This window comes from Plecotus auritus (genome assembly GCF_963455305.1).
Source record: "Plecotus auritus genome assembly, chromosome: 10".
Classification (NCBI taxonomy): domain Eukaryota; kingdom Metazoa; phylum Chordata; class Mammalia; order Chiroptera; family Vespertilionidae; genus Plecotus; species Plecotus auritus.
In genome coordinates this window covers 46,577,019-46,604,213 of record NC_137785.1, presented here as the reverse complement: position 1 = coordinate 46,604,213, position 27,195 = coordinate 46,577,019, and the positions used below count along the sequence as shown (strand labels likewise).

The window sequence follows — 27,195 nt, the reverse complement described above, 5'->3', positions numbered from 1 at the left end:
ACAGCATTAACAGCTTCTAAGCAAGTCTTGCTTCAGATTCATCACATTGATTCCAAGTGGTAATACCTGAACAAGGGAATAAGTAAGGAACAGACTTCATAATTGTGTTCAGTTATGGAGGAGAGCGAATGTCACAGCACTCTTCTTGCTAAGGTGGAGGTGGGAGAGACTGGGATCGTTTCTCAGCACACTGGCACAGGCACCCCACCCAAGTTACCCACTGCCACAGTTTTTACACTACTCATGTCGTGAGCAGTGATTTAGACTCAGCGAAACAGTCAACAGTACATGGTAAGTTTTCTAGAAGCCAAAGTCTGTTTTTTTGTTTGTACACACTTCATTAACATTATAACAACACTGAAGGGATGTTAAAAAATGTTCATGGACCTGTACATTTTTCACATTTGAGAAATGCTGATTAGGATATTTTGCTTCCCTAAATCATTGCAGTGTCACTCTTCTACCCAGAGCACGCCATCTTACTGAGGTGAGTTGAGGGGAGAAAAGATTCTGGAATCCGAATCCATTTTAGAGGGAGGCCACTCTAGCTGTCACCAGATCAAGAGGAGGTGGCTGTATTGAGAGGAGATCAAGTTCTCACTGTCGTTTCATTTGGGGTTCATTGACAGAAAAAACAGTAGTACCAAACCCCCAGACATGCAGTTAACAGGTAATAAAGCTGTACAAAGCTTCCAACTTGTAACTACAGGATGAATTTGAAACTTTAGCATTTCTTTACATCTTTCACTCCAAAGAAAAAAAGGGTTCCAGGTGGCTTCCAAGGACAACAATATCCAGTAGAGTTTGACATTGCTTTTTAACAGTCAACATGGTTCAGCAGAACTTGTTTATTAACATTTTGCCACCTCCATGTGTTCATAACAGCTGCAATTAAACAGCCACTTATATTTGAGAGAAGCAAGACTTTAATGAAGAAGGCTACAAGTTATGGACAATAATTAGTTTTCAAATTTTAAAAAATGATTACAGAAAACACTTTACTGAATTTTCTTTTTGCTAAAAAGACAGTCTTTAAGGATGTCCAAGAGAGACAGCAAGCACAACACAGTACAAAAGAAGGAAATGTTGAATTCCAGTGCAAGACACTAACATAGCACAATTAGGGAATCAGGTGGAAGCAACCATTTTCACAAAGAATGGGATTAGGCTTTTATATTCGATCAGGATTGGGCTTTTTTTTTTTTTTTAAGCTTTAAAAGTCCAGCATAAGGAAGAGAATTGGGAAGAGAGAATGGGGCAAGGGGCTAAGGTATCTACAATCACCAAAAAAAACACACTGGGGTTCAACCACATAAGTAGAGGTTAAACCTGCCTATGTAGCCCAGCAAATATTAGGAGCAAATGCCAAGACTAGGTCTAGGTGTTGATGTCACAACAGGCTAAACAGTTTTTAAAGGGACCCTGATTCCACCAGGACTGGTCTCTCATCAGCGTGGGCTCTGACAAAGTTCCTTTGCATTTGCACCAAAAGGCCAAAGCTGTACCTGGAACAAGTTCACTCCAAATAATGCTCACGTTGCTGGTTTTAACAGGTCATGGAGTCATAAGTGCTCCTCACAGACTCCACCATTTCCTAGGAGAAGGTCCTACTCATTACCAGGGATTGAAATTCAAGCAAACCACTGAAGAAGGGAAATACTAATGATATTCTGGCACTGTACAAGCTGTCTGCCTGTCGTCTCTGCCAAGAACATGGGGTATACTTGGCTTGCAGCTCCATGATCTCCAACAGCGATGAAGTGGAACTGGGACCTCTCCCACGTCAGAGGAGGATGCCCAAAATTTTCATCCCAGCCCAACTTCTGAAAGAAAGCAGACTATTGGGGCTATTATTAGGAACCATGCTCCTGTGAATTCTGTGGAAATGAAAGCTGTTTCAGTTCATGCCAAGTCTTTTCATGGTCCGCCAGCGATCCTTAATCATCACAGCTGTTCGATTAATAAATGGGTAATTTTTAGAAATGGCAGCCCAGTTTCCTTCCCCAAATTTTTGCACTCCAGCCTTGATCCACTCGCTCTCTTCTACAGTCCACTTCTGCAAAAGAAAACAAAAAGATTTATCATAACCTGGCTCTCCACTTACTTACATTTCATACAGTGAAGAGGTAAACTCAATAAACCTAGGAGAATAATATGAACCCCCAAAAAAGTTTCATATTTTTAAAACCCGATACAGATAATAAATTAACACTGGATTTGGATATTTAAAATGTTCAATGTCCTGCCATTTCATCTTCAATTAATAATCACTTGTGTAGTCAAGCTTCAAACGTGTGTGGTTCATGGTCAGGAACATGTGTCAGGTTGCTGTCCAACTAGATTTTTCTTTCAGAGAATAACTGCAGTAAGCCGTCACTTAAGGCAACTTTAACATATAACAAAACCAACTTTATCCTAGGCTAATTAATAGAAACAAGACCTAAGTTTCTATAGCATCTAATCAACATTATAACAAAACATCGATCGAAAGGACGTTACTTGAGGATCTGCTGTATTTAACTTCGTTTGGATCATCAGAAAAACGCAAAGGATTTTTTGCCAGGTGCGTGGGTAGTCTATCTGTGAAGTGTGGGTACTTATTTTACCTCTGTTCTACCCACACAACCAGAAAAGATCAGAAAAGAGAATTTTAAATTACCTGCTTTTTTGTTACACTGGTTGTACTCTCTTCATCTGGTGCAGCTGGAAAACATTAAAAGTAGACTCATTTCAGAGTTCAGCTTTCTCTACACAAACACCAGAAAAAGACATAGAATGTCTCTAATGGGAAAGCTTGATTCAAATTTCACAAACTTTGAGAAAAGAAAGGATATCACTAAAGGAGAATTTGGTTTTGTCCTTTGTTTGCAAGATACCAATCATTTCAGCCCATGAAAATCTGTACACAGCAAATACTTTACAAAAAAGGCATTAATAAATGTTGGTTAATGATGGATTTGGGGCTCTTTAATAAAACTAACATTTTCTAAAATTACTGTCGTATTTAAAAACCTAATAAATATACATCTTATACATACATGATTTCTGCTTTATAACCCCTTGCTAACCACTGTTTTGAAATAATTTTTACTGTTTCATGTCAGATTTTTAAAATCCCTGATCATTTTATATAAGAAAAATTAGGTTCAATTCCTTAAACAAAAGAACAGGGTAATGCCTAGCTGGTTTGGCTCAGCAGATAAGAGCATCAGTCTGTGGACTGAAGGGTCCCAGTTCCATTCCAGTCAAGGACACGTACCTCAGTTGCAGGCTTGATCCCTGACCTTGGTTCGGGCGTGTGCAGGAGGCAATCAGTCCATGTCTCTCTCACATCAAGATGTTTCTCTCTCTGTGTCTCTCCCCCTCCCTTCCACTGTCTCTTAAAAAAAAAAAAAATCCTATATAATAAAAGCAAATTGTCCGTTTGACCGCTTGGTTTGATGTGTGCTGACCACCAGGGGGTGGCACAGTGCTGGCAGTGGGCGGCAGTGGAGGCGCTGCCAGCCCCAATGGGCCCTAATGAGAGCGGGACCGTGGCGGGATGGAGCAGGTAAATGGGCAGCACCAGGCCAAGGTGGAGTAAGCAGGGCCCGATCACCCCACAGATGTTGACCAGGGGGCAGGGTGGGGCCACCATCAGCTCCCAGGCGCTGAGGGATCCAGATGGGGGCCCGATGACTCAGGCGGAGGGGATGCCTGGGGGCCCGGGTGCTGCCCAGGGCCCAGAGGTCAGCTGGGACCTGCCCTTCCATGCCAGATGCTCGTGCTTCGATCTGCACCCATGCATGAATTTCATATACCGGGCCTCTAGTCTATAGGCTAAATGACTGGCTGACTGGCCGGTAGGTGTGAGGCGCACTGACCACCAAGGGGCAGATGCTCCACGTAGGAGCTGCTAAGCGACAGCAACTTTGCAGAGTGCCCTCTTGCACTCTGGGACCCCTCAGGGGATGTCAGACTGCTGGTTTTGGCCCGATTCCTGTAGGCCAGGCCAAGGGACCCCACCTGCCGGAGGGACCCTGCTCACTCCGCAGATGCCCTTTGAGCCCCTGTGCTTCCCCAGGTGTGGCCAGCCGGGGAGGGACCATGGGAAGTTGGCTCCAGGGCATGTCTGGTCTGTCTCGCCCAGTCCCGCCCGCCAGCCACCTTCTAATTAATTTCAAAGTGCACTAATCCGTACACTGGGCCTCTAGTACAAGTATAAAAGACATGCCATTTCAAGGCAATGAGAGCTAGTTAAAAAGCTGCAAGACAAAGCAAAGTTGCATGAACATGAAACTTGCTAGATGTCTCAGTAGATGCCACTGTCCCAGTAGTGTTTCCTAAACAATGGAGGAAGGTGGCTCAGAGCAGATTTATTTTTAAATTATGAAGTATTTCATACTATAGTGGAAGCATATTGCTAAAGCTGACACACATCTGGACTGCATTGGAAGTGGGTGTTTCCTAGAACTTTTATATCCTGTTGTTCTTAACTATTTAATGCCTTGGTTAATGATTTTGTTACTTCCCCCATTTTCCCTGTGATCTTGATCTTGCCAACTATGTTTTTGCTACTGAAGCTACTTTTAAAAGACAAAACCTAGGAAGTGGCAATGGATTGGTTGGTAGTGCGTTATAAAAGTGCTTAGCATCTCCAAAATTCAGGTTTAGCTCTTAGATATTTCCATTAGAATATGAAATATGTGATGGGAGAGATTCTAATGCAAATGCTAGTAAGTTCAATAATAATTATGGAAAAGCAAAGTTTCTCATCTTAGAAAACATGTAGAAACTGGTAAGAGATTTTGTATTTAAACAAAAATGCAGGGAATGACCACTTCTACCTTTTCTAATTAAAAGACTTTACGAAGAACATCAATTACAATTAAAGATAGGGTTTATTAAAACAAAACCAGGAATTTTCATTAAATACAAAGTTCTGCTTTAACAGTCTTCATTATTTAATGGGAAAGGACATATAACTGACTCCTGAACTGAAATTTTTCTAGTTGGGAGACAAGCAGTTTCTGAAACATTGATGTGATAATAACATGCATCTTACACTTGAAAGTGTCAAGGAGAAACCAAGGAGGATCTCCTAGCTTACCCTGAACATCAAACAGTTCGTCCTCTTCTACCCAAGTCTCTTTTTCTTCAACTCCATTAGAACTGTTCCACTTGCCTTTGGGTAATCTGCAGAGAGAGATCAATGAGACAAGGTGTAAAACATTCATCCTGGGTCATCCATATTTTGTCCCTGGCTCACTTGCAGTCCTCTATTTTCCCTCGTTCTGCTGTGACCACATTCAAGATTCACCTACATACAACTCCTAAACCCTAACTGGCCTGGTATCTCCATGTCATCATCAGGCTGTAGGACCACTCAAACTCAGCACTGAGTACATCCCCACCACCCTCAAAATACGTATTTTTAAGGCTCTCTGGTTATTTTGCAAATGAATAATGAAAGCAGTTTGCTTAATAAGTGCATAGGTTTGAAAAAAAAATTCCTTGAGTTCCGTGAGTTTTCTGTGAAATTACCTAATTGACTACTTTGTTTTTTAATTGGATCCTATCTCCCAAAATGTAATTTCTGAGAATAACAAATTTGAGACAAAGTAAAGGATGTTTTTCCTCCTCAGGACATTAGCTGTTAATTACTATTTATAAATAAAAGACAGCTTAAGTTTTCTATCTACTTATCCTAGTGCTGGGATAAAATTGATTTTCACCTCTGGGTCTGTCATTTTCACCTGAGTAGCTGTTCACTCTTTCTGCTGATAGTCTTTGCAGTTCAATGGTAACCCCCTGCACCTGCTCTCAACTTGGCATTTATTACGTGTACAAATGGTTTGGTACTTGTTAATTTCTAGTGTTGTGGAAGGGGCTGAGATCTGAATTTTCATCCTATTAGTGGCAGTGCATTCCTGGGAAAGTCAGGATAGCCTGTGGCTCCTGGTTTCTGAACAACCTTTGAACTAAGAATGGATTTTATATTTTCAAAGCATTGTAAGGAAACAAAACAAAAAATACACAACAGACACACACGTGGTCCACAAAACCTAAAATGTTAACCTTTTGCTGGCCTTATATAGAAGTTTTGCATGTGATCCCTTAAATTGCAAAAACCAATAATTATTTTATTTGGTGAACAAATACCTAGTAAGCACTTGTTCATGCCAAGTGCCTTGGGGGGGATATAAAAACCTAGTAAGTCATGGCCCTGCCCTCCAGGTGATAAACCTTAATCCTGCCTTCCTCTCTTCCACTGGCCCAGCTCCGCTAGGTAGACTGCTCGCCTGACAGCAGTGTCTAGCCACTCTCCTTTCCCTCAGTACCTCTTCCGAACCCTCACTGGTATCTCATCAAACCTTCAGATTAGTGGGGTAAGAATTATTTGGACATAGTTAGAAAAGCAGATTACAGGGCATTCCCCAGCCCCTTCTAATTCTGTAGTAGGGGGGCCTGGGAATATGTATTTTTTAAACATTCCATTGGTAATTGTGATACGAAGCCCAGTTTGAGAACCTCCACCCGATAGAATACAATAGGAATTCAAGTTCTGGCCCATTTACCTATCCAGACTTTTCTACTTTATTCCTCCCTGTGCATTGTATTCCCCTGCCATACAGACTACATAACATTTTTTGGAACATACCAGATATTCTCATGCCTTTATGCAAGGGATTCCTGCTGCCTAGAACCCCCAGGTCCCCAATATGCTTGATGACCTCTTAAATAAGAGGTCATCTTTCAAGGCCAGCTCAACATTTGCTCCTCTGCAAGGTTTGCTCCACCAACCCTGCTGAGCAGGCTCATCTCTTCTTCCGTGAAGTTTCCCAAACCCCTCACACATACTTCCTTTAGAGCCGGGGTCACGGGGTCCCTTTTTTGTAAAGGGCCAGATAGGATCTTCAGCTTTGCAGGCCTTACTGTCTCTGTTGCAACTACTCAACTCAATGTAGCATCAAAGGTAGCTACAGACAACTCAGCCAGATAATACATAAATGATAGATGTGGCTGTGTTCTAATAATCCTTTACAAAAACAGCAGGTAGATTGGGCTCAGGGACTGTAATGTGCCGACCTCTGCTTTAGAGTGTCCATCATACTTCATATCATAGCCTTGGCACATGAGAGAGGTGGTTATGTCTGAACGTTCACAAATCCTCCCATTAATAAAACGATTGTGGTCAGGTACTCTTTCCAGTTTTCTCATCTGTTCATGGGGCAATACCTACACCTCACGAGATCACTATAAGTCAAGGAGATCACGTCTAGAATGAAAAAGTGTTGAGCTGCATCTACTTGCCCAGCCGTGACTCACTCACTTCCAAATGCTGGTATTGGTGCATATAGTGAAGCTTAGTGCCTGAGGATGGCTCACCTATCAGATGCCACAGCCCCGCAGCACACCTAGCCTTGGGAGACCATCGAGGTCACTTATAGCAGGGGAGGTTCATGGAGGAAGCAGAATTTTTAAGAGGCAGCCTGGTGTGTGTGGTGTACAGGCCATGGGCCTGTATGTCCAGACTGACCTGGATGACTTAAGGCCAGTTAGTAACTTTTCTGAACCTTCCTCATTTATAAAATGGGGTAATAATTGGTAACTGAGGATTGTAGAGATGCAGTAATAAAATACATGAATGTACTTGGCCCACAAAAAGTGCTTCTCTTCCCTTTAAAGGACGGATGGGATTCTGACAAGCAATGATGGAGGGATGATAGTCCAATCATGAGGAATGACAGGGAGCAATACAGTAATAGAAACAAAACTGTGTGTTCCAGAGAGAGCAAACAGACCAGTGTCCCTGGAGGAAGGATCCACAAGAGGACACAAAGGGTAGCAAAACTCGAGAAGAGAGGTCAGGGGTCATGATGGGCGAGCAAAATGAAAGCATTCTAACCACTGCTCCACAGAACCTAGCACAATGTGAGAGGTTAGTAAATATTTACTGAATTTGCCAAGTCTCAAAAGCTCATAGAAGGTGCAAAACTGTAAATACTCATAAATCTCTAGTTAGTAGTCAAGGTACTCAGAAGTCTGCTAAAAACGGAAGCAGCAATGAGTAGGAGGCTCCGACCCTTCCATCCTCATGCCCTCGTGCAATGCCTGGAAGCCCACGTGTGGGGCTTCAGAACTGGCACGGATGGCTCTGTTGTCTCTCCCCACTCCCAAGTCACATTCTAGCAGTCTGAGCAAGCCTTGGTGGTAGACAGCTTAGATGCAAGTTACTTCATTCACAGAAGCAATACCAGGCCCAACCAGGACCACCAACCAGCCCCCAAACTCCTACAAAGAAGGTCTTCATACTTGGGATTCTTCTCCCTGGGAAGGGGTTGGTTGAGAACGGCAGGCGTGGATGGTGACGCTGGAATGATTTCCTGAGAGGAGTTGAGGCTTGGGCTCAGCTCAGTACTCTGACTATCCTCCTCCAAAACCAATCTGCTTATTGTCATACGCTTGTTCTTGGGCTGCAGTTCAGAGCCACTCTCTCCCTCAGCAGGAGCTGAACCTTCGTTTTCATCCTTTCTCGGTCTCTTGTTTTTGAGGGCTGGCGATGATAGGGATGCTTTATTAGGAAGTACCAGATCTTTCTGGTCCAGTTTTGAGAAGATCGCCTCAGAATCTTGTGAACCGCACAGAGTCTTGAAAGCTGCTTTCAGAGTCATAATTCCAAAGGTGGTTGGAGTATTCCGTAGCTGCCTACAAATAAGGCAACATACTAAGATCAGTTTCACCACTGTTTGTTTTTTTTAATCTTACCTATGGGTATTTTTTCTTCATTGATTTCTAGAGAGAGTGGAAGGGAGGAAGGAGGAGGGTGATGAGAGAGAAACATCGATAGGAGAAGGATTCATCGATTGGCTGCCTTCTGCACACACCCCTACCACCGGCAACCGAGGTGTGTGCCCTTGACCAGGGAACTAAACCTGAGACCCTTCAGTCCATACGCGTTAACCATGGAGCGAAACTGGCCAGGGCAGTTTCACCACTGTTGATGCTCATATTAGCAGAGGATTCCTCAAATTGAGGTTAAAAAAAAAAAAAAAAAAACACACACACACACACACACACAAAAAAAAAAAAAAAAAAAAAAAAAACAGGGAAAGGGAGAGGTTGCTTGATATAACCTTACTTTACAAAAGCTTTTATTTAAGTTGAACTATGGATTTTAAACTCCAAATCAGAGAACCTTAAAGGAACTAGGGCCAAGGATACTCCAGAGACCTCTGTAGCTTTTGACCTGTTAGTCTGTATGGACTACAGCAGTGTTTTCCATTATGTAAGAACTTTACACAGTGTCTGACAAATATAAGTCCATCTGGACAACCTACTGATAATCCAGCAATTTCACCTTGAAGTCTATAACTCTCCTTCCAGCTGTCCCAGTCCAACCCTCATGTGACAAAAGTGAAAGACTGGTCTCAATTCTGCCCATTTTCTCCTACAATACACTTGTGAATGGGACCTTGAGAATCTCAGAGTAAGAAGCGTGCCACACAATCTTGGAACAACAAGAAACTGCCTTTTCAAAAGGAAGTTCATCTGTCGTTTGGAATAGCTAGTGTGCTTTAAGTAAACACTGTTAGCAGAGGGAAAACTGGCAGCCTGTAGGCCAAACCCAGCTGACAGGTGTCTTTGCCTGACCTATGCAAGTGTTTTTTAAAAACTGGATAACTACCAATTGGATAACTATTCAAAAATTGAGAAAGCTAGCCCTGACCGGTTTGGCTCAGTGGATAGAGTGTCGGCCTGCAGACTGAAGAGTCCCAGGTTCGATTCCGGTCAAGGGCATGTACCTTGGTTGCGGGCACATCCCCAATAGGAGGTGTGCAGAAGGCAGCTCATCAATGTTTCTCTCCCATTGATGTTTCTAACTCTCTATTCCTCTCCCTTCCTCTCTGTTAAAAATCAATAAAATATATTTAAAAAAATTTTTTTTGAGAAAGCTAAAAACAAAAAAATTGTACGTCTCTCACAAAAGTGTGAACTGAAGCTTGGGCATCCTTGGATAGTCACACAGCAATAATCACACAAGGCTGAAAAGCATGCCCTCCTGGTTCACTGTCCATGCCCTCAATTACCCTAGACCCACTTCATTCCTTTACATTCCCCACCAGGCCCCCAAAGGCATCTAAATTTGTGACCCCCTGCTTTCACAACTGGTCTTGGGAATCTGATTCACAGTCTGAATACTCTATTTAAACAGATCAGATATCAACAAGGAAGTGCTGAGTAAATATGGGTGAGGCAAAGAGAAACAGGACAGAACCTTTGAGGGATAGCCAGTCAGGAATTTCTGTCAGGGATCTGACATCCAGTCTCCAGTACTCTCATTTTCCCAGATGTGCTCTGTAACTCCACAGTGCCTTGTATGAGCAACCCAGTAACAAGTTAGGAAGTCAAATCACCAGGACAAACTAACTGATCTTGCTCATGGAAGAGACTGTGTTTTCAACAGATCACCCCAGTTTTACCCAGTATCACAAAAGGGCATCTCTCACCTCGGAGGTTCTCTGGGTGGCTTTACCACAGGCTCTGGTGCTGGCTGTTTATCTTCCTTCACTGTACTTGAAGCAGAAGACTCAGATTTCAAAGCCTTTTTGGCCATCTGGGAAAGGAAGGATGTCATCAGGAAGAGGAAGCCACAGAATTTCATTAATTCTCTGCTTCTTTAACCATGACCATACTCAATATGCAAACATGTTCACCTGTAAATCCAATCTAGGCATAAACTAGAGGACATAAAAAGCAAGAGAACTTACAAGCCTTCTTTTCTTTTTCAAAAAATGGCTCATAGTTTCTATGCTGAAGGAGAACTCAATTTGAGTAGTGCTACCCATCTTGACATTGAAAAAATTCTTTAATTATGTGATTTTACTTCACATTCCTCTTCTTGGGAATCTGATTCACAAGTCTAAACACTCTATTAAGTGTTCCTAGTATCCTGACACTTGCTCCTGGATTATTCCAAATGATCTGCTTTACAAATAATTTGAGATTTGCCAAATCTCAAATTTGCCAAATGACAAGTGATGTCTTAAGAGCTGAGAGTTCGGATAGCTATAGAAGATGGCGGCATAGGTAAACACCTAAACTGCTGCCTCGCACAACAATTTCAAAACTACAACTAAAAGACAGAACGGACACCATCCAGAACCACAGGAAAGCAGGCTGAGTGAAAATTCTACAACTAGAAGGAAGGAGAAAAGCTCACAGAGAATTGGAGGTACGGCAAAGGGGCTTTGTGCGCGCAGAGAGGAAGGGCGGCTGAGAGCTTGGCTGACTTCCTCTGGCGGAAGGGGGAAGGAAGCCTCGGACCGCGAGCTGGGAAAGGCAGAAGTCTGAAGGCGCACACGGGCCAGTGCGCACAAAGGCTGCGGAGGTAGCCATAGGCTTTCCCTAGTGAAAGGGAGTCAGAGGATCCTGACCGAGCCCCAGTTCTGACTGCAGTGAAAGCCGGTTCCAGGCGAGCCCCTGGGGACCCACGCTCTTGTAGGGGGAGTCTGGACTCTCGGGCGGAGACTCAGGAGCCGGGGAAGGCGGAGGACTGAAAGTGCGCACACGCGCCGCGCCGGTGCGCAAAAAGGCTGCGGGGGTTGCCACAGGCTTTCCCTAGTGGAGGGGAGTCAGAGGATTCTGACTGCACCGAGCCCCAGTTCTGACTGCAGTGACCCCAGTTCCAGGCGAGCCCCTGGGGACCCACGCTCTTGTGGGGGGAGTCTGGACTCTCAGGCGGAGACTCGAGCTGGGGAAGGCGGAGGACTGAAAGCGCACATGCGCGCAGGGGCGGGGCTGACAGGAAGCCAAGACTGAGACTCCACCCCATCCAAGCTGAGCACAGAGGCTATTGCAATTTGGCAAGTCTAATCCTATAAGGCTGTCTCCAGCACCGAACTTCTCCCAGCATAGACACAGCTGATCCTTACAGCCAACTGGCCCGGAGGTCAATTCTTCCCAGTGATACCAACAACAATAAAGACTTAATTACAACAAGGCTGTACACACAGTACACAAAGGGGTGCACCAAGAGTGTCCACCTCAGGTTAACTGGGGAAGCAGACCCACTGGGCCATATTGGAAACCTAGCACAAATATCTACCTTACCAACTCAGGGATCCAGTGAAAATGCGGGGTCAAAGAATCAGATCACAAACGAAAGAAATGGAGGAAAACAAACGACTGGATATAGAATTCAAAACCACCGTTATAAGACTTTTTAAGAATATCCTAGAAAAGGCCGATAAATATAACGAGACCCTCGAAGATATGAAAAAGGACCAACTAGAAATTAAACATACACTGACTGAAATAAAAAATATTATACAGAGACCCAGAAACAGAATAGAGGAACACAAGAATCAAGTCAAAGAATTGAAATACAAAGAAGCAAAAAACACTCAACCGAAAAAGCAAAAAGCCAAAAAAAAAATCCAAAAAGTTGAAGATAATGTAAGAAGACTCTGGGACAACTTCAAGCGTACCAACATCAGAATTATGGGGGTGCCAGAAGAAGAGAGAGAGCAAGATACTGAAAACCTATTTGAAGAAATAATGACCGAAAACTTCCCCCACCTGGTGAAAGAAATAGACTTACAAGTCCAGGAAGCCCACAGAACCCCAAACAAAAGGAATCCAAAGAGGACCACACCAAGACACATCATAATTAAAATGCCAAGAGCAAAAGACAAAGAGAGAATATTAAAAGCAGCAAGAGAAAAACAGTTAATTACCTACAAGGGAGCACCCATACGACTGTCAGCTGACTTCTCAACAGAAACTATGCAGGCCAGACGGGAGTGGCAAGAAATTTTCAATGTGATGAATAGCAAGAACCTACAACCAAGATTACTCTACCCAGCAAAGCTATCATTCAGAATTGAAGGGCAGATAAAGAGCTTCACAGATAAGAAAAAGCTGAAGGAGTTCATCACCACCAAACCAGTACTATATGAAATGCTGAAAGGTATTCTTAAAGAAGAGGAAGAAGAAAAAAGTAAAGAGAAAAAAAATTATGAACAACAAATACATATCTATCAACAAGCCAACCTAAAAATCAAGTGAATTAAAAACCTGAGGAGCAGAATAATCTGGTGAATATAATAGAATCAGGGGCATAGAAAGGGAGTGGGCTGATAATTCTCAGGGGGAAAGGGGTATGGGGGGGTTCATGAAGAGAATGGACAAAAATCATACACCTATGGATGAGGACAGTGGGGGGGAGGTAAGGGCAGAAGGTGGGGTGGGAAAGGGGTGGAGGGGAGCTATGGGGGGAAAAAGGAGAAATAATTGTAATAATCTGAATAAAGATTTATTTAAAAAAAAAAAAAAAAAAAAAAAAAAAAAAAAAAGAGCTGAGAGTTCTGTCCTCACACAGAAAATGGCAGGTATTTTCCAGTTACCTGGAACACAAAGGAAAGGATCCTAGGCCAGGCTCAAGTATCCTGACACTTGCTCCTGGATTATTTTAAACAACCTGCTTTACAAATAATTTGAGATTTGCCAAACGACTGCTAAGATCATTGACACTATCCTAATATAGGTCTTGCACACCTATAATTATGAGCCATATTTTCAACACTCTCAAAATCCTAGTTTAAGAAAAACCCTTTCACTCAGTTTTCCCTTACCATCGTCCACCTTCTAAGAGAGACGGGGCTCTAATTCTTCTACAAACTGTGTTGAGCCTCACTGTTTCCCTTCTTTATGCTTATCTCTTTGATCCAATTAAAGAATGTCTTCATTTGGCCTCTTATGCCTTATACTTCTAATCACACCTTTTCTCCAATTATGCCTTTTTCCTGTTAACAACCCAATCATACCACATCTAATAAACCACTCTTCCTTCCAATTTAACTCAGACTTCATCTCCTCTGGGAACCACCATCAATTGTAAGATGAATTTTCTCCTGTATCAACCACACAGATTAATCACATGTAGAGGAGGTAAAAATGGGAGTTAAGGGAGACCAGCTTTGTTTCATTTGCCTCTGTCAGGATCTCTGCTTCTGTATATTTACGGCATTTAATTAATTAAGGTAGATAGTGGATATAATTCAAAGTCTTTTCCACACATTTATTTTTTCACTTCTAACAAGAGTTGTACTTTTCTAATTGCCTACACATCCTCAAGGCCATATCATGGTTATGGGAAGAGAAGGCCAAGGCCCACCGTGAGGAGGTAGGGTTCTGCATCATCCAGGTGACTCTCCAGGAAGCGCAGCATCTTCTGCTGGAAGGTCTCATAGGAAAAGTTCTGGATGACAGGGTGGGCCAAGTTCTTTTCACGGATGATGTTCAGGAGATCATTTCTCAGTTTCTGTACAAAGGACCAATATTGGCAACATGAAAAGGAGAACACTAGTAAAAATTCAATGATGAGTTGAGACAACACTGTCAGAAATTTCACAACATTCTCAATGAAAATCACTGGTACACATAGGAAGGGGAGCCCACCACAAAGGATGTGTCAAATAAATGATGGATCAGTCACCAAGTGTTACTATGCAGCTATAAAATAATGATGAAGAACTTAGGATCTAAAGTGCCTTTATACATTTACTTATAGATTTTTAAACTTAAAAAAGAAACCCAAAATACAGAAAGGATAAAGAAGTTCTTTATCTGCTAATATAGCATGATCCTCTAAGATAGAGTAAGTGAAAGAAGCAATTTACAAAAATACTCAAATCAGTGTGTAGAATATGCTCACATATGTATATTGGAAGAACAGGAAGAATGGATATGTGTGTATACAGCTATCCATATACAGACACATGCACACTTATTTGCTTGCATATACACAGAATATCTCTGAAAAGATAAAAGCAGAAAATACTGGTGGCCTCTGAAGAGAGAGGAATGAGATGGCTGAGTCAGAGATAAGAGTGTTTCACCAAGCTCTTTGGTTGTACTTCTTGAATTTTGTATTATGTACATGTTACCTTTTCAAAAATTAAAATTTAAAGGAAAAATAAAGTGGGGGGGGGAAGCAAGAAGAGGGTATCAACAGAGCTTTCGGCACCAGAAAATAGAGGAGTTACGTCCTTACAAAAGCTTCTCAGGTCTACAGACTCAGCATTTAGGCAGCATTATGTCAAGTTAGAAGTGATACAAAACTTGATAGTGTGATACCTGGTGCCGATCACTTAAAGTTCTGCCACAAATCAGACATAAATGGGCAAGTAAATGACCTATGTAAATTTGTGTAATAAAAAATAAAATTTTAAAAGCCAATCTAACAGTAAAATATCCTGGATATAAAAGACAACATGCTAAAGGTGCTGAATATTTACATAACATTCCTAACTAAGAACTCTTTCCCTGTTTTCCCACAAAAAAACAATGAAATGGATTTAAGTCTTAGGAGCAAAATATTATATTTACCTGAGTTGTGGGATCCTTGGACATATGTTTTTTCAAAATTTTTGAAGCCTTTTCAAATTCTTTATTTTTAATACAAATAATGACAGCCTACAAAAGGGGGGAAAAACCTTTTTTTAACTGTTGTGGTAAGTATGAGAATATTAAATGTCACAAAGCTTCACTAAAAAGTGAAACTGAGTCTTACATACCCAAGAATTTTGTCACATTCTTTCAAATTCCTGTACTTAAAAACTAGTAATTATTGTTCAAGCGTTAGAACAACTGTAAGCTCCTTTTCCGTGTATAGGGTATAGATTTTCAGCATTACGTTTGATTTTTTAAAAAGATGCCTATTACAGCAAAATCTGATCCCCTAGATTACAGACCATTTACTCAATTTGAATAGGCCCTCATAAGGAAAGGCAAAATGGACTTGAGTCATTCCAGGTCCCCAGAACAATTGGTTTTGTTCTTTTCAGATGCAAAAGCTTTGATGTAATGGAGCGAGAGAGGGTAGGATACATTATTCCAGTTAAAATGTGCAGGAATTACTGAGACAGACAAAACCCAGCTCATCCACAGCAGCCACAAAAGAGTTTCAGTTAGGATGAGGTCTCAACAACCAGAGAAAATGAAGAGTCCTTTGGTAAAAAACACACACAAGAAAACCCAAGAGACTATAGTAGAGGGAAATTAACCGTAAATTGAAAATTAAAAAGGATATTTTAAAAATGTGCACTTTTTTTTTTTAATTAGAAAGGCCAGGGGAAAACTGGGAGCACTTGGAATTATCTAACAAGATAACGATCCTGTCTCAAGAGAGGTATCAGACATACCTCACATACAAGAAGAAGGTATGTAGGTAGGTATTTTCAGTCTTCACAGGAAAGAATTTAAGAAGAAACAGACAAGAGTAGGAGGAATAGCAAGAAAATCCATTAAGTACTAATCTCTGGTCATTCTGTCAGCATGCTGAGCACAGCCCTACAGGGCAAAATAGTCAAATGCTCCTGAATGCATAAGCCTAAATTCTTGCTGCCTAGGGAAGGTACAAAGTCTTTCCATTTTAATTAGATGACCACATTCACTTTACATAAATTTTTTGCAGAAAAATGACATTAAAACTATACTTTCTTGAATACAAAGATTTTACTTTTTATACGTCAGTTAGGTGCTACTGTTTTTAAATTTTATTTGCCTTGCATATAGTAAATTAACTTTTGGTGGACTGTTGAGTTTTAACACAACTATTGACTCTTATAAGGATACAAAAACCTCCCTTGTGCTGCCTCTCTGTAGTCACTCCATCCCACATCCCTAATCTTTTCACTGGACTCCTCAAAAATGTTATAAATGGCCCTGACTGGTCTGGCTCAGTGGATAGAGCATCGGCCTGCGGACTGAAAGGTCCCAGGTTCGATTCCGGTCAAGGGCATGTACCTTGGTTGTGGGCACATCCCAGTAGGGGGTGTGCAGGAGGCAGCAGATAGATTGTTTCTCTCATCGATGTTTCTAGCTTTCTCTTTCCCTTCCTCTCTGTAAAAAATCAATAAAATATTTTTTAAAAAAAGAAAAATGTTATAAATGGATTTATACAGTACTTAGCGCTTATTTTTTAAAGGACATAGCCTTGAGACTAGCTTACTTCCCTCAGTATGGTGCCTTCGCAATCCATCTATGTTGCATTACCAATAATTCCTTCTTTATTGCTGAACAGTATATCCCATTGTATGGATCTACTAGTTTTGTTTATCCATTCACCTTTTGAAGGACATTTGAGTTGTCTGCAATTTTTGGTGATTATGAATAGAGATGCTAAAACATTCATGTACAGGTCTTGGTATGAACATAACTTCATTTCTCTACAGTAAATACCCAGAAGTGGAATTGCTGGGTCATATGGAAAATGTATAATCTCCTAAGTGGCCAAACTGTTTTCCTTAGTGATACCATTTTGCATTCTCATCGGCAATGTAGGAGAGTTCCAGTTGCTCCACATCTTCACTAGCACTTTTTAGTGTTAGTTTTTAAAGTTTAGCCACTCTAATAGGTATGTTCTGGTATTCATTGTGGCTTTACTTTGTATCTCCCTATTGACTGATGTTGAGCATCTTTTCATGTACTCACGTGCCGTCCGTATATTCTCTTTGGTGGTCTTTTGCCCATTACTAAAATAGAGTTGTTTCTTTTCTTTTGGGAGTTCTTTATATTTTTTCCTTTTTATTGAATTGGGGTAATACTGGTTAACAAAATTATACAGTATAGGCTTCAGGTGCACAATTCTAGAGTTCTTTATATATTTTGAAGACAAGTCCTTTGTCAGATATAAAATTTGCAAGTATTTTCTTCTAGTCTATAGCTTGTCTTCTCAACAGTATTTTTCTCAGAATACAAGTTTTAAATTTTGATGAATTTCAGTTTGTCAATTTTTCCTCTTTTAGTGTCATGTCTAGGACATGGAAGTTTTATAGCTTTACACTTTACATTTAGATTATGATCCATTTTGAATGAATTTTTGTATAAGCTGAGTTTTAGGTCAAGGTTCCTTTTTTTTGCATGTGGACATTTAATTGTTTCAATACTATATGTTGAAGACTATCCCTTTACCATTAAATTCCCTTCATATTTTTGTCAAAAAACTAAGTCATATTTGTGTGAGTTTATTTCTGGGCTCTCTCTTCTGTTCCACACTAATCTACATGTCTACATGGAGTGTAATTCTTAAAACTGGGTAGTGAGTCCTCCAAATTTGTTCTTCTACAAAACTGTTTTTAGTTCTTCTGCCCTAACATATTATTTTATAATCAGTCTGTATCTCCAGAAAACCCTACTGAGACTGTGATTGGAATTACATTAAATCTATAGCCCTAACTGGTTTGGCTCGGTGGATAGAGCGTCGGCCTGCAGACTCAAGGGTCCTGGGTTCGATTCCGGTCAAGGGCATGTACCTTGGTTGTGGGCACATCCCCAGTAGGGGGTGTGCAGGAGGCAGGTGATCGATGTTTCTCATCAATGTTTCTAGCTCTCTCCCTTCATCTCTGTAGAAAATCAATAAAATATTTTTTTTTAAATCTATAGGTCAAATGGAGAATGACATCTTAACTATATACTGTAAAGTCTTCCAATCCACGAACATGGTATGTCTTTCCGTTTATTACATCTTGAATTTTCATCAGCATTTTGTATTTTTCCACAAACAGATCCTGCACGTGTTTTGCTAGACTTATATTTAAGTATTCTTCTTTTGGGAGCTATGAGTAGTCCCCCCATTATCCATTTTTATATAGAATGGGGCAAAAGTAGGTTTACACACTTGTGAACATGCGAGTTTATTCTTATTATTAAACTACAGGACTGGTGCAAGAATTTGTGCACGAGTTGGGTCACTAGGCCTGGCCGGTGATCAGGGCCATCGGGGCCATCTTGCCCAGTCCTGATTAGGGCCGGGCTGATCGGGGCCTGCCGGCCAGGGGGAAGAACAGGGAGAGGGACCGCAGGAGGTTGGCTGGCTGGCCAGGGGGTGGGAGGGGCTATGGGAGGTTGGCCTGCCAGCCCTGATCAGGGCGAATCAGGGATGGCAGGTTGGGGGGAGGGACCCGCTGGAGGGAGGGACCGTGGGAGGTTGGCTGTGGGAGCACACCGACCACCAGGGGGCAGCTCCTGCATTGAGCGTCTGCCCCCTGGTGGTCAGTGCTCATCACAGGGTCCCGTCATTCCACCTTTTGGTCAATTTGCATATTAGCCTTTTATTATTATTAAATATTGTATTATTTTCCGTACAAAAATCGTTTCAGTTACCTGTGGCCAAGTGCACTCCAAAATATTAAATGGAAAATTCCAGAAATAAACAATTCATAAATATTAAATTGTGCCATTGCTCTAGGCAGCATGATGTCATCTAGCATGATGAAATCTCAGGCTGTCCTGCTCCATCCCACCTGGGACAGGAATCATCCCTTTGTCCAGTGTATCCATGTTGTACACGCTACCTGTCTGTTAAGTCATTTAGTAGCTGTCTTGGTTATCAAATTGACAGTCACAGTATGGCAATGCTCGTGTTCGAGTAGCCCTTATTTTATTTAATAATGGCCCCAAAGCACAAAGTAGTAATGACGGTAATTAGGATGTGGCAAAGAGATGCCATTAGTGTATGTATGTATAGGGAAAAAACATAGTATACATGAGGTTTAATACTATCCAAGGTTTCTGGCATCTGCTGGGAGTCTTAGAACATATTTCCCACATATTAGGGGGAGACTACTGTATTGTAAATGGCACTGTTTTGGTAATTTGATTTCAAATTCTTTACTGCTAGTGTATGGAAATATGATTAATTTTTGTGTTGATCTTATATCCTGCTATCTTGCTAAAGTTACTTAGTATAGTTTTCTTTGTATATTCCATGGGATATATTTTTATACAGAATGGGGCAAAAGTAGGTTTACAGTTATGAGTATGGGAGTTTATTTTTCTATCATTATTAATTATTGTATTATTTTCCATTCAAACACTGTGAACTTGCTTTTGCCCCACCCTGTATACAGGGTGATGTCTTCCGCAAATAGGGACAATTTTATTCCTTTCTAGTCTGTTGCCTTTTATTTCTTTTTTTAACTTACTGCACTAGCTAGGTCTTCTAATATGATGTAGAATGGAAGTGGTGAGAATGGATTCCTTGCCTTGTTTTGGATTTTTAAGGACAAAGCATTCCTTCTCTACCATTAAGTATGATGTTAGCTGTAGGTTTTTTTGTAGATGCCTTTTATCAGATTGTGGAAGTTACTTTTTATTCCTAGTTTCTGAGTGTTTTTATCATGAATACTGAATTTTGTCAAATACATTTTTGGCATAAACTGATATGATTGTGTGTTTTTTTTCTTCTTTAGATTAATAGGGTGGATTACACTGATTTTGAAATACTCAATCAGCCTTGCATTTCTGGGCTTTAGTTTCCCCACTGTGCCACACACTAACTGCACCTGTATCCAGGGCTGTACCTACAGCAGCAGGATGTACAGTAAAAAAAGCAATGGAGCCCAGCCTGTGTGGTTCAGTGGTTAACCATCAGCCTATGAACCAGGAGGTCATGGTTCGATTTCTGGTCAGGGCACATCCCTGGGTTGCAGGCTCAATCCCCAGTAGGGGGTGTGCAGGAAGCAGCTGATCAATGGTTCTCTCTCATCATTGATAGTTCTATCTCTTTCTACCCCTCTCCCTTCCTCTCTGAAATCAATAAAAAATATATATATTTTAAAAGCAATGGAATTTGCTCCAAGTTCTAAGGATCATACCTCTACTGTTAAAGAGGAAAGGGGTTCTGCCTTCAGTTTAGGTGCTGCCCTGCTGCCACTACTATAGTACTGCCTAAGTGCTGGGGCACAGGAGAAGGAAAAAACAAAACTGGAATTTCTCCCATCTTCTCTGACCCTTAGATCTCTTTCCTGCTCCTCAGACCAGAGAGAACCTCCCTTGGAGGTCTTTCTGTTCACACCTAGAGTGCACTTCCAACTTTAAGGAGCCTTCAAGTCCAGGCTGGAAGATCCTGGAGAGGGAAAAAATGATAAACTACTCATCACCAGTTTGGTAGACTTAGAAATGCTGGTGTTTTTCCCCATCTCTTACTACCATTTATATTTCTAAGTCCTCAGAGAGTTGTTCCACACATTCTGTGCAGGACTTATACTTGGAGCATTAAGGTAAGCGGAAGAGAGCATGCTTAATCTATTCCAGAACTGGAACATAGTTCCTGTTATATTTAATTTGTTAAACAAGAAAGAAAATACAAATGCTTTCAAAATCTAAAAGTCTGCCTCCAAAGTTTGTGATATGAGTTTATCTTTTAAAACTAAGTATTAATTTCCGGTGAAGATTTCTTTTAAAGAGATGAACCATTGCTTTTTCACTTGAGAGTATTCAGAAATAAGTGTAATTTCTTCTCTTATATGTCTGTTAAGGTTCTTGAGATATAAGCAATAGCAGTGGTCTCTTCAAACTTAAACAAAAGGGAAATTCTAATCACAGATTTTCAATAGAGGTGAGACAGACTTAGGTTTGGGGGGAAAGACAGAAAACAAACAGAAGAGAAAACCAAACTCACAGAAGTAAAGAAAGGCTAAAGAAGAAAACTCAGAATCCAGGCTATTATGGGAAAGCAGGCATGCTCAAAGCCTTGACAAAGCTTTTTGTTTCAAAAATTAAACTTCTGGGAGAGTTTGTCTGATCCACCAGCCCCTCAGACGGGATAAAGCACCAAAAGAAAATCAAAGTGCTCTTACAAAGCAAGGTTCAGGAGGAAATGCTGCAACAGCAAAAAGCAGCAAATAAATGCTTCCCCAAAACATGCCATACATGCTATTCGCTGCTGTTTCGACAGAAACATTAACTGAGGAATGTCTTCTAGTGATGAAGAGAAAACCAATACAGTCTCAGTATCATTAACTTACAGAAGCAGTTCCCAAACTCTTTGGTCTTGGGATTCCTTTATACTCTTAAATGTTAATAAGGATCCCAAAGAGCTTGTATTTATGTGTTATATCTATTAATAATCATCATATTAGAAATATAAAACTGAGGAAATTTAAATATATTAATTCATTAAAAAACAATAAACTCATTACAGGTTAACAAAAGTACACATCTTTATGAAAAATTACTATATTTTCTAAGACAAAAGTTTAATGCAAAGGGTGGTGTACATTTTCGCAAATCTAATATCAGATTTAATAGAAAAAAAGATGGATTCTCATTTCTGCTTCTGCATTCATTTTGTTGTTTTGGTTGAAATATATACAAAAAGTAATCTGGCCTCACACAGGTATGAAGTTGGAAAAGGGAGGAATATTTTAATAGCCCTTCAGAAAATTATGGCTATATTTCTTCAACTCTATACCAAACTTTGGCAAGTGAACTTTTTATAACCTGTTACATAAAAATGTGTTAGTCTATCTTATACTTTAAATGGATCTTTTACCCAGGAATGATTCTATAATATAATGCATTGATCATCTGGAAAATATTGGTTCATTAAATTATGTAGATCTTCCAAATATTGACCCATTTATTTAAAATATTTTTAAAGTCACAGTTGTTAATTCCATCATCAATCTTATCAGAAAAGTCTTGAAGAATTGGGAAGCTATCAAGCACATTAATACAAGTTTTCCAAAACTCACTTGAAAGCCTGAATTTTGTCATTGGTAACAAATACTGTCAATTGTTTTCCTTGAAGTGACAAGTTCACTTTCTCAAGAAAATGACGGCCAAATACCTAAAGTTTGTCAGTAACTTCAAGTAAAAATGGTGTTCCATTAAAAAGGCAGCTAGGCCCTGGCCAGTGTTGCTCAATGATTAAAATGTTGGCCCAACACCGAAGGGTCATGTGTTCGATTCCTGGTCAAGGGCTGGTACCTGGGTTGAAGGTTCACTCCCTGCCCTTGGTCAGGGCGTGTGTGAGAGGCAACCAGTTGATATGTCTCTCTCACATTATTGTTTCTCTCCTGCTTCCTTCTCTCCCTCTCTATTTTTTCTCCCCTCCCCCCTCCTTTCCACTCTCTCTGAAAAGCAATGGAAAAAATATCCTCAGGCGAGGATTAACAACAAAAAGCAGCCAGGTCAGCCTGCAACTCAATCACCCAAGGGCTTTTCTTGAAGACAACCATCAAGTTTGCAGCAAAAATACTTGAGGCAAAATTCTTATTTTGTCATACAAAATAGTAAAAAGATGTTTGCTCAAGAGTCTAGATGAAATAAAATTAATAATTTTTACTCCTTCCTCAAAGACATTCTTAAACTGGCTTTTTTAAACTGCAAGCATGTGGCAATGAAATACAAGGAGTACTAATATCATTTACCACTCACTACCTTGGTCATGCTAAAGCACCAGCAATTTTACCCATCATTGCTTTTGCACCATCAGTGCAAATGTCAATGCACAGAAAAAAATCAACTACTGTTTTTGGCATTGTTATGAAAATTGTTTTTGACCCGTTAAAGGGTCCTGAAGACCTGCAAGAAATACCCAGACTAGCCCTGACTGGTTTGGCTCAGTGGATAGAGCGTCAGCCTGCAGACTCAAGAGTCCCAGGTTCGACTGTGGTCAAGGGCATGTACCTTGGTTGTGGGCACATCCCCAGTAGGGGTGTGCAGGAGGCAGCTGATCGATGTTTCTCTCTCATCGATGTTTCTAACTCTCTCTCCCTCTCCCTTTCTCTCTGTAAAAAATCAATAAAATATATTTTTTAAAAAATAAAAATAAAAAAAAATAAAAATAACTCACTTGATTAAAAAAAAAAAAGTGACAGAGTATTTAATAACTAGGAGATCAAGATAATTTTGATAGCCAGCCTCTAAGATGGCCCCCAATGATCCCTACCTCGTGCAGTCCCATTCTATACACTAATCCAGAGTTGGTCTGATCTGTGTGACCAATAGCATATGGCTGAAGTGATGATATGACGTTACTTCTGAGATTAAGTTATAAAAGATTGCAGCTTCTGTCTTGGGCTCTTGTTCTCCTGGATCCTTGCTCCAGGGGAAGCAAGCTACCAGGATGTAAGCAGCCCTATGGGAGGCGAAGAGCTGAAGTCCGACAACCAACAGCCACGGAGGAAGTGAGTCCTGCTAACTGTGTGCGTGAGCATGGAAACAGATCTTTCAACCCTAGTAGTCAGCTTGACCATAATCTCCTGGGAGACTTCAGCCAGAAATACCCAGGCTAAACAACAACCCCATTCCTGGCTCTTGGAAAATGGGAGAAAATACTTTAATGTTTTAAGTTGCTAAGTTTTGGGATAATTTGTTACACAGCAGTAACAGTAATACAATTAAGTATATCGAGATCTTGTACCTGGTAGAAAATGGAAAGGAGAAGGCGTCAACATAAGAAAATGGTTAACTAGATTTTACAAATAGATTTTTCCTTAACAAAGCTCCTAAACAAAAGGGTCTATGAACTTAAAATAATATACAGTTGAAAGATGAAAGCTTCTTCCAGAAGACAAATCTATAGTCCTTGTGTTCTGAAGGAGTTGAATTTCTCAATCAGCTAGCTACTTAATAGCAGCTACACAAATTACTCTGAACTGGTGCTGTTTCTTTCCATTCAAAAGCTATTCTGAAAGCCAGCATGGATTTCTCTTCCCTTGCTAATATGTCTTTTCTGGCATTTTCCCTCCAACACAAACCTGACTTACCTAAACCAAAATTCTATTCTTGCAACTAGAATTATCTAAGCTTTCTTTGCAAGAGCAAAAGTAGCTCCTTCCAAGGTCCTTAACTGAATAAATATCTGCACCTCACACACTAGTTGTTTTAACAGGGTACCTGAGCACTCAGCACACCACCAAGGAACAGAGAGTCTTCATTGCTAATCTCAGCTTCCTCCTGCCCCCGACCCAATTCCATCCTTTTAGGGGTGCTCTTTTTTTTTCTTACCAGTTTTCTTACTTTCCATCACCAAAGCAATGCTGAGCTGTTGTTCCTCAGTCCCCACCTCTTGAATCTGCTTCCACATCCCTAGCCTTTGTTACTGGAGAACAAAAAACTTTTTCTGACTGGTTCCCATGGCCATTCTATGTTTTTGGTGTTTGTTTGTTTGTTTTCCAAATATGTTTTTATTGATTTCAGAGAGGGAAAGGAGAGGGAGAAAGCCATAGAAACATCAATGATGAGAATCATCAATCGGCTGCCTCCTGCACACCCCCTGCTGGGGATCAAGCCTGCATCAGGGGCATGTGCCCTGACCTGGAATGGAACTGTGACCTACTGGGTCAACCACTGAGTCGCACTGGCCAGGCTACATCTATGTTTTAAATAGGTTCTACTACTTGAAGCTACCTGAGCCATGACAGAGTTAATAGTCCCAAATTCCTAGACACTCCACTAGCTTTTTTTCTTGTCAAGAACACTACCTGCACAAACCTTCTACCATGACTGTTTTTCTAATTGGCTGATTATCACAGCACCTCTGAAAGTGTGTCTATTCAAGGGGAATGTTCCCTAGCCTCTCTTTCTGCAATTGCATGAAATAGCTCAGAGTCCCACATTTCCCAAGGCCCCAGCTCTTCCCCTTGTTTTATTATATATAAGGGTGGCCAAACCAGTTACTTCTAGCCCTTCCACAGTTCTCCGAAATGGTATGTAATAATCTCCAGTCTTCAATGCCAACCCATTTCCTACGTACTGTGGCCCCTCCTGCAAGAGCCACAAGGAAGACCACCAAAATCACAAAAGCTGAGCACCTACCATCAATGGTTCTTTCCAAGTCTGAGCTGAGAAGGGGTTGCCTGACGAGATACTATCTATATGTATGTTCATGTTTGAGTGTGCTCACTTGCTCTCTCTCTCCACCATTTTTCCTCCACCGCACACAAAAAGATATGCATTGTATCCTCAAAGACCTCTGATTTTTGTTCAAAGAAAAAAGAAAAATAGAGCCTTACAGCCTCCTTGACCAGTTTTCTACTGGATTCCACCACTGCCTCTGTCAGTGTAAATTCCGTTTTAATCATCTCCAGCACATTGATAGCTGATTCCAGGGGTGTGAGCTCAGCCTCCATATCAAAGGAACAGTCTAGGACAAAGAGCACAGTTTTCACTTTAAAGCTATTTTCTCCAGAGTAGAAACGTTATGTCCAAAAATACATATATTAATGGACAGGAAACATGCAAATATAGTAAGATTTGCATTTAATTGCTGACTAACTCGCTATAGGCTTACAAACATGTTAAGGGTCCAAATTCAAGTCTATGAATTTGAAATGGCTTAATTTTCAAGACAAGTAAAAAATTATTTTTTTTAGCACATGCATTTGCAGCTCAAATTTCAAGATGCACACATCCTCCTCAGATACAAGCGGCCAGAAACTGTAGACAGTTTTGCTAAACAGCTTTCAAGTTCAATTCAGAAAATAAAAATGTGCTTCTACTCTGAAAAACTCTACTATGGGGAAAAAGATGTGGCCATCTTAACATAACTCACCTCAGACAACAGCAAAGTTGGGGCGAGCAAGAAACAGGTGGGAGGAAATAAAAAGAAAAACGCAAACCACAGAAAAGCAGGCAAGAGAATCTCATCAACTGGAAAAACTAGAGCCCAGAGCATGCTCATTCTAGAAGGAAAACGACCACTGATCCAAACACAGCGCACCTCAATCCCGAATCCTTCAGTCCCGGATGTAAATTTGGTAAGAGTAACTCTAAATCCGGAGAATAACACAAAAATTGCCATACCTAAATTTTCCCCTTCTTCAATACGCGATAGACACTGCATAACCCGCAGCAGCCGGGACACGGTGTGCTCCTTTCCCAAGGGCCTGACAAGCAAAGCTGGGAAAAAAGACAACGTTGGTTCGGCGATCCCCCTCCCCCAGCCCCGACATCCGGCCCCAGAATACCTCCCCCCCGCCCCCAACTCCCAGACGCCCAGCCCCTTCCCCGGGCCCGGCCCTCACCCTGCATGATGTCCCGGATCTGCCTGAAGTCCCCGTACCGGCTACTTCGAAAGGCCCGCAGCGCCTCGTAGAAGTAGAACTTGAGCACCCAGCGGTTCACAGCCTCCTCCAGCCGTGCCTCCCCCGCGCCCCCTATCCCCGGATCGTGCCGCCCCCGCCGAGCCCGCCCGCTGCTGCGGGACGCCCGCCGGCTTGCCGCCCGCCCGGTGCCGTCGCTGCTCCCGCCTCCTCCCGCCATCGCGTCCGTTCGCCGCGCAGCCTCCCCGCCCTCCCGACCGGACCGCTTCCTCGACTGTGACGCCGCCGGATCACGCAGAACGTCCGGGCCGGAAGCGGGGCCCCCTGTCCCGGCTCCCGCGGCCATGATACAGACAGCGTTCCGAGCAGCCCGCGG

General features: G+C 41.4%; 2 protein-coding genes across 5 annotated transcripts in view; one reads left to right on the top strand and one right to left on the bottom strand.

Annotated features, from left to right (window-relative positions):
* NIP7 (nucleolar pre-rRNA processing protein NIP7) overlaps nt 1-27,195 on the top strand; it is a 76,523-nt gene that overhangs the window by 9,180 nt on the left and 40,148 nt on the right. The window contains exons 5-6 of one of the 3 annotated variants that reach the window (XM_080645839.1): nt 18,430-18,488; nt 22,913-23,125. In XM_080645839.1, the coding sequence (XP_080501965.1) occupies nt 18,430-18,453 (24 nt within the window). In that variant the 3' untranslated portion in view covers nt 18,454-18,488; nt 22,913-23,125. Of the gene's footprint in view, nt 1-18,429; nt 20,206-22,912; nt 23,126-27,195 lie in introns of those variants that run through there. The other 2 variants (XM_080645838.1, XM_080645837.1) reach the window with 2 other exon arrangements.
* Nucleotides 834-27,195, bottom strand: TERF2 (telomeric repeat binding factor 2). Of its 2 annotated transcripts, XM_080645832.1 has the most exons (10): nt 26,802-27,195; nt 26,581-26,676; nt 25,791-25,921; nt 15,373-15,459; nt 14,159-14,305; nt 10,491-10,597; nt 8,296-8,688; nt 5,090-5,175; nt 2,660-2,703; nt 834-2,056 (listed from the first exon to the last, which is right to left on the bottom strand). In XM_080645832.1, exons 1-10 carry the CDS (start codon nt 27,163-27,165, stop codon nt 1,898-1,900), a joined length of 1,614 nt encoding a protein of 537 aa, XP_080501958.1. In that variant the 5' UTR covers nt 27,166-27,195; the 3' UTR covers nt 834-1,897. The 2 variants fall into 2 exon arrangements, with proteins under 2 accessions (XP_080501958.1, XP_080501959.1); XM_080645833.1 differs by lacking the exon at nt 15,373-15,459 and having other exon boundaries at nt 26,802-27,187.

Excerpts from the sequence above, each read along its gene's own strand:
- TERF2 (XM_080645832.1), bottom strand. The coding sequence starts at position 27,165 with ATGGCCGCGGGAGCCGGGACAGGGGGCCCCGCTTCCGGCCCGGACGTT. Across the intron at positions 15,460-25,790 it reads GAAAACTGGTCAAGGAGGCT|GCTGTCATTATTTGTATTAA; the intron begins GTAAGGCTCTAT and ends CCCCTTTTGTAG. Across the intron at positions 2,704-5,089 it reads CGAACTGTTTGATGTTCAGG|CTGCACCAGATGAAGAGAGT; the intron begins GTAAGCTAGGAG and ends AATGTTTTCCAG.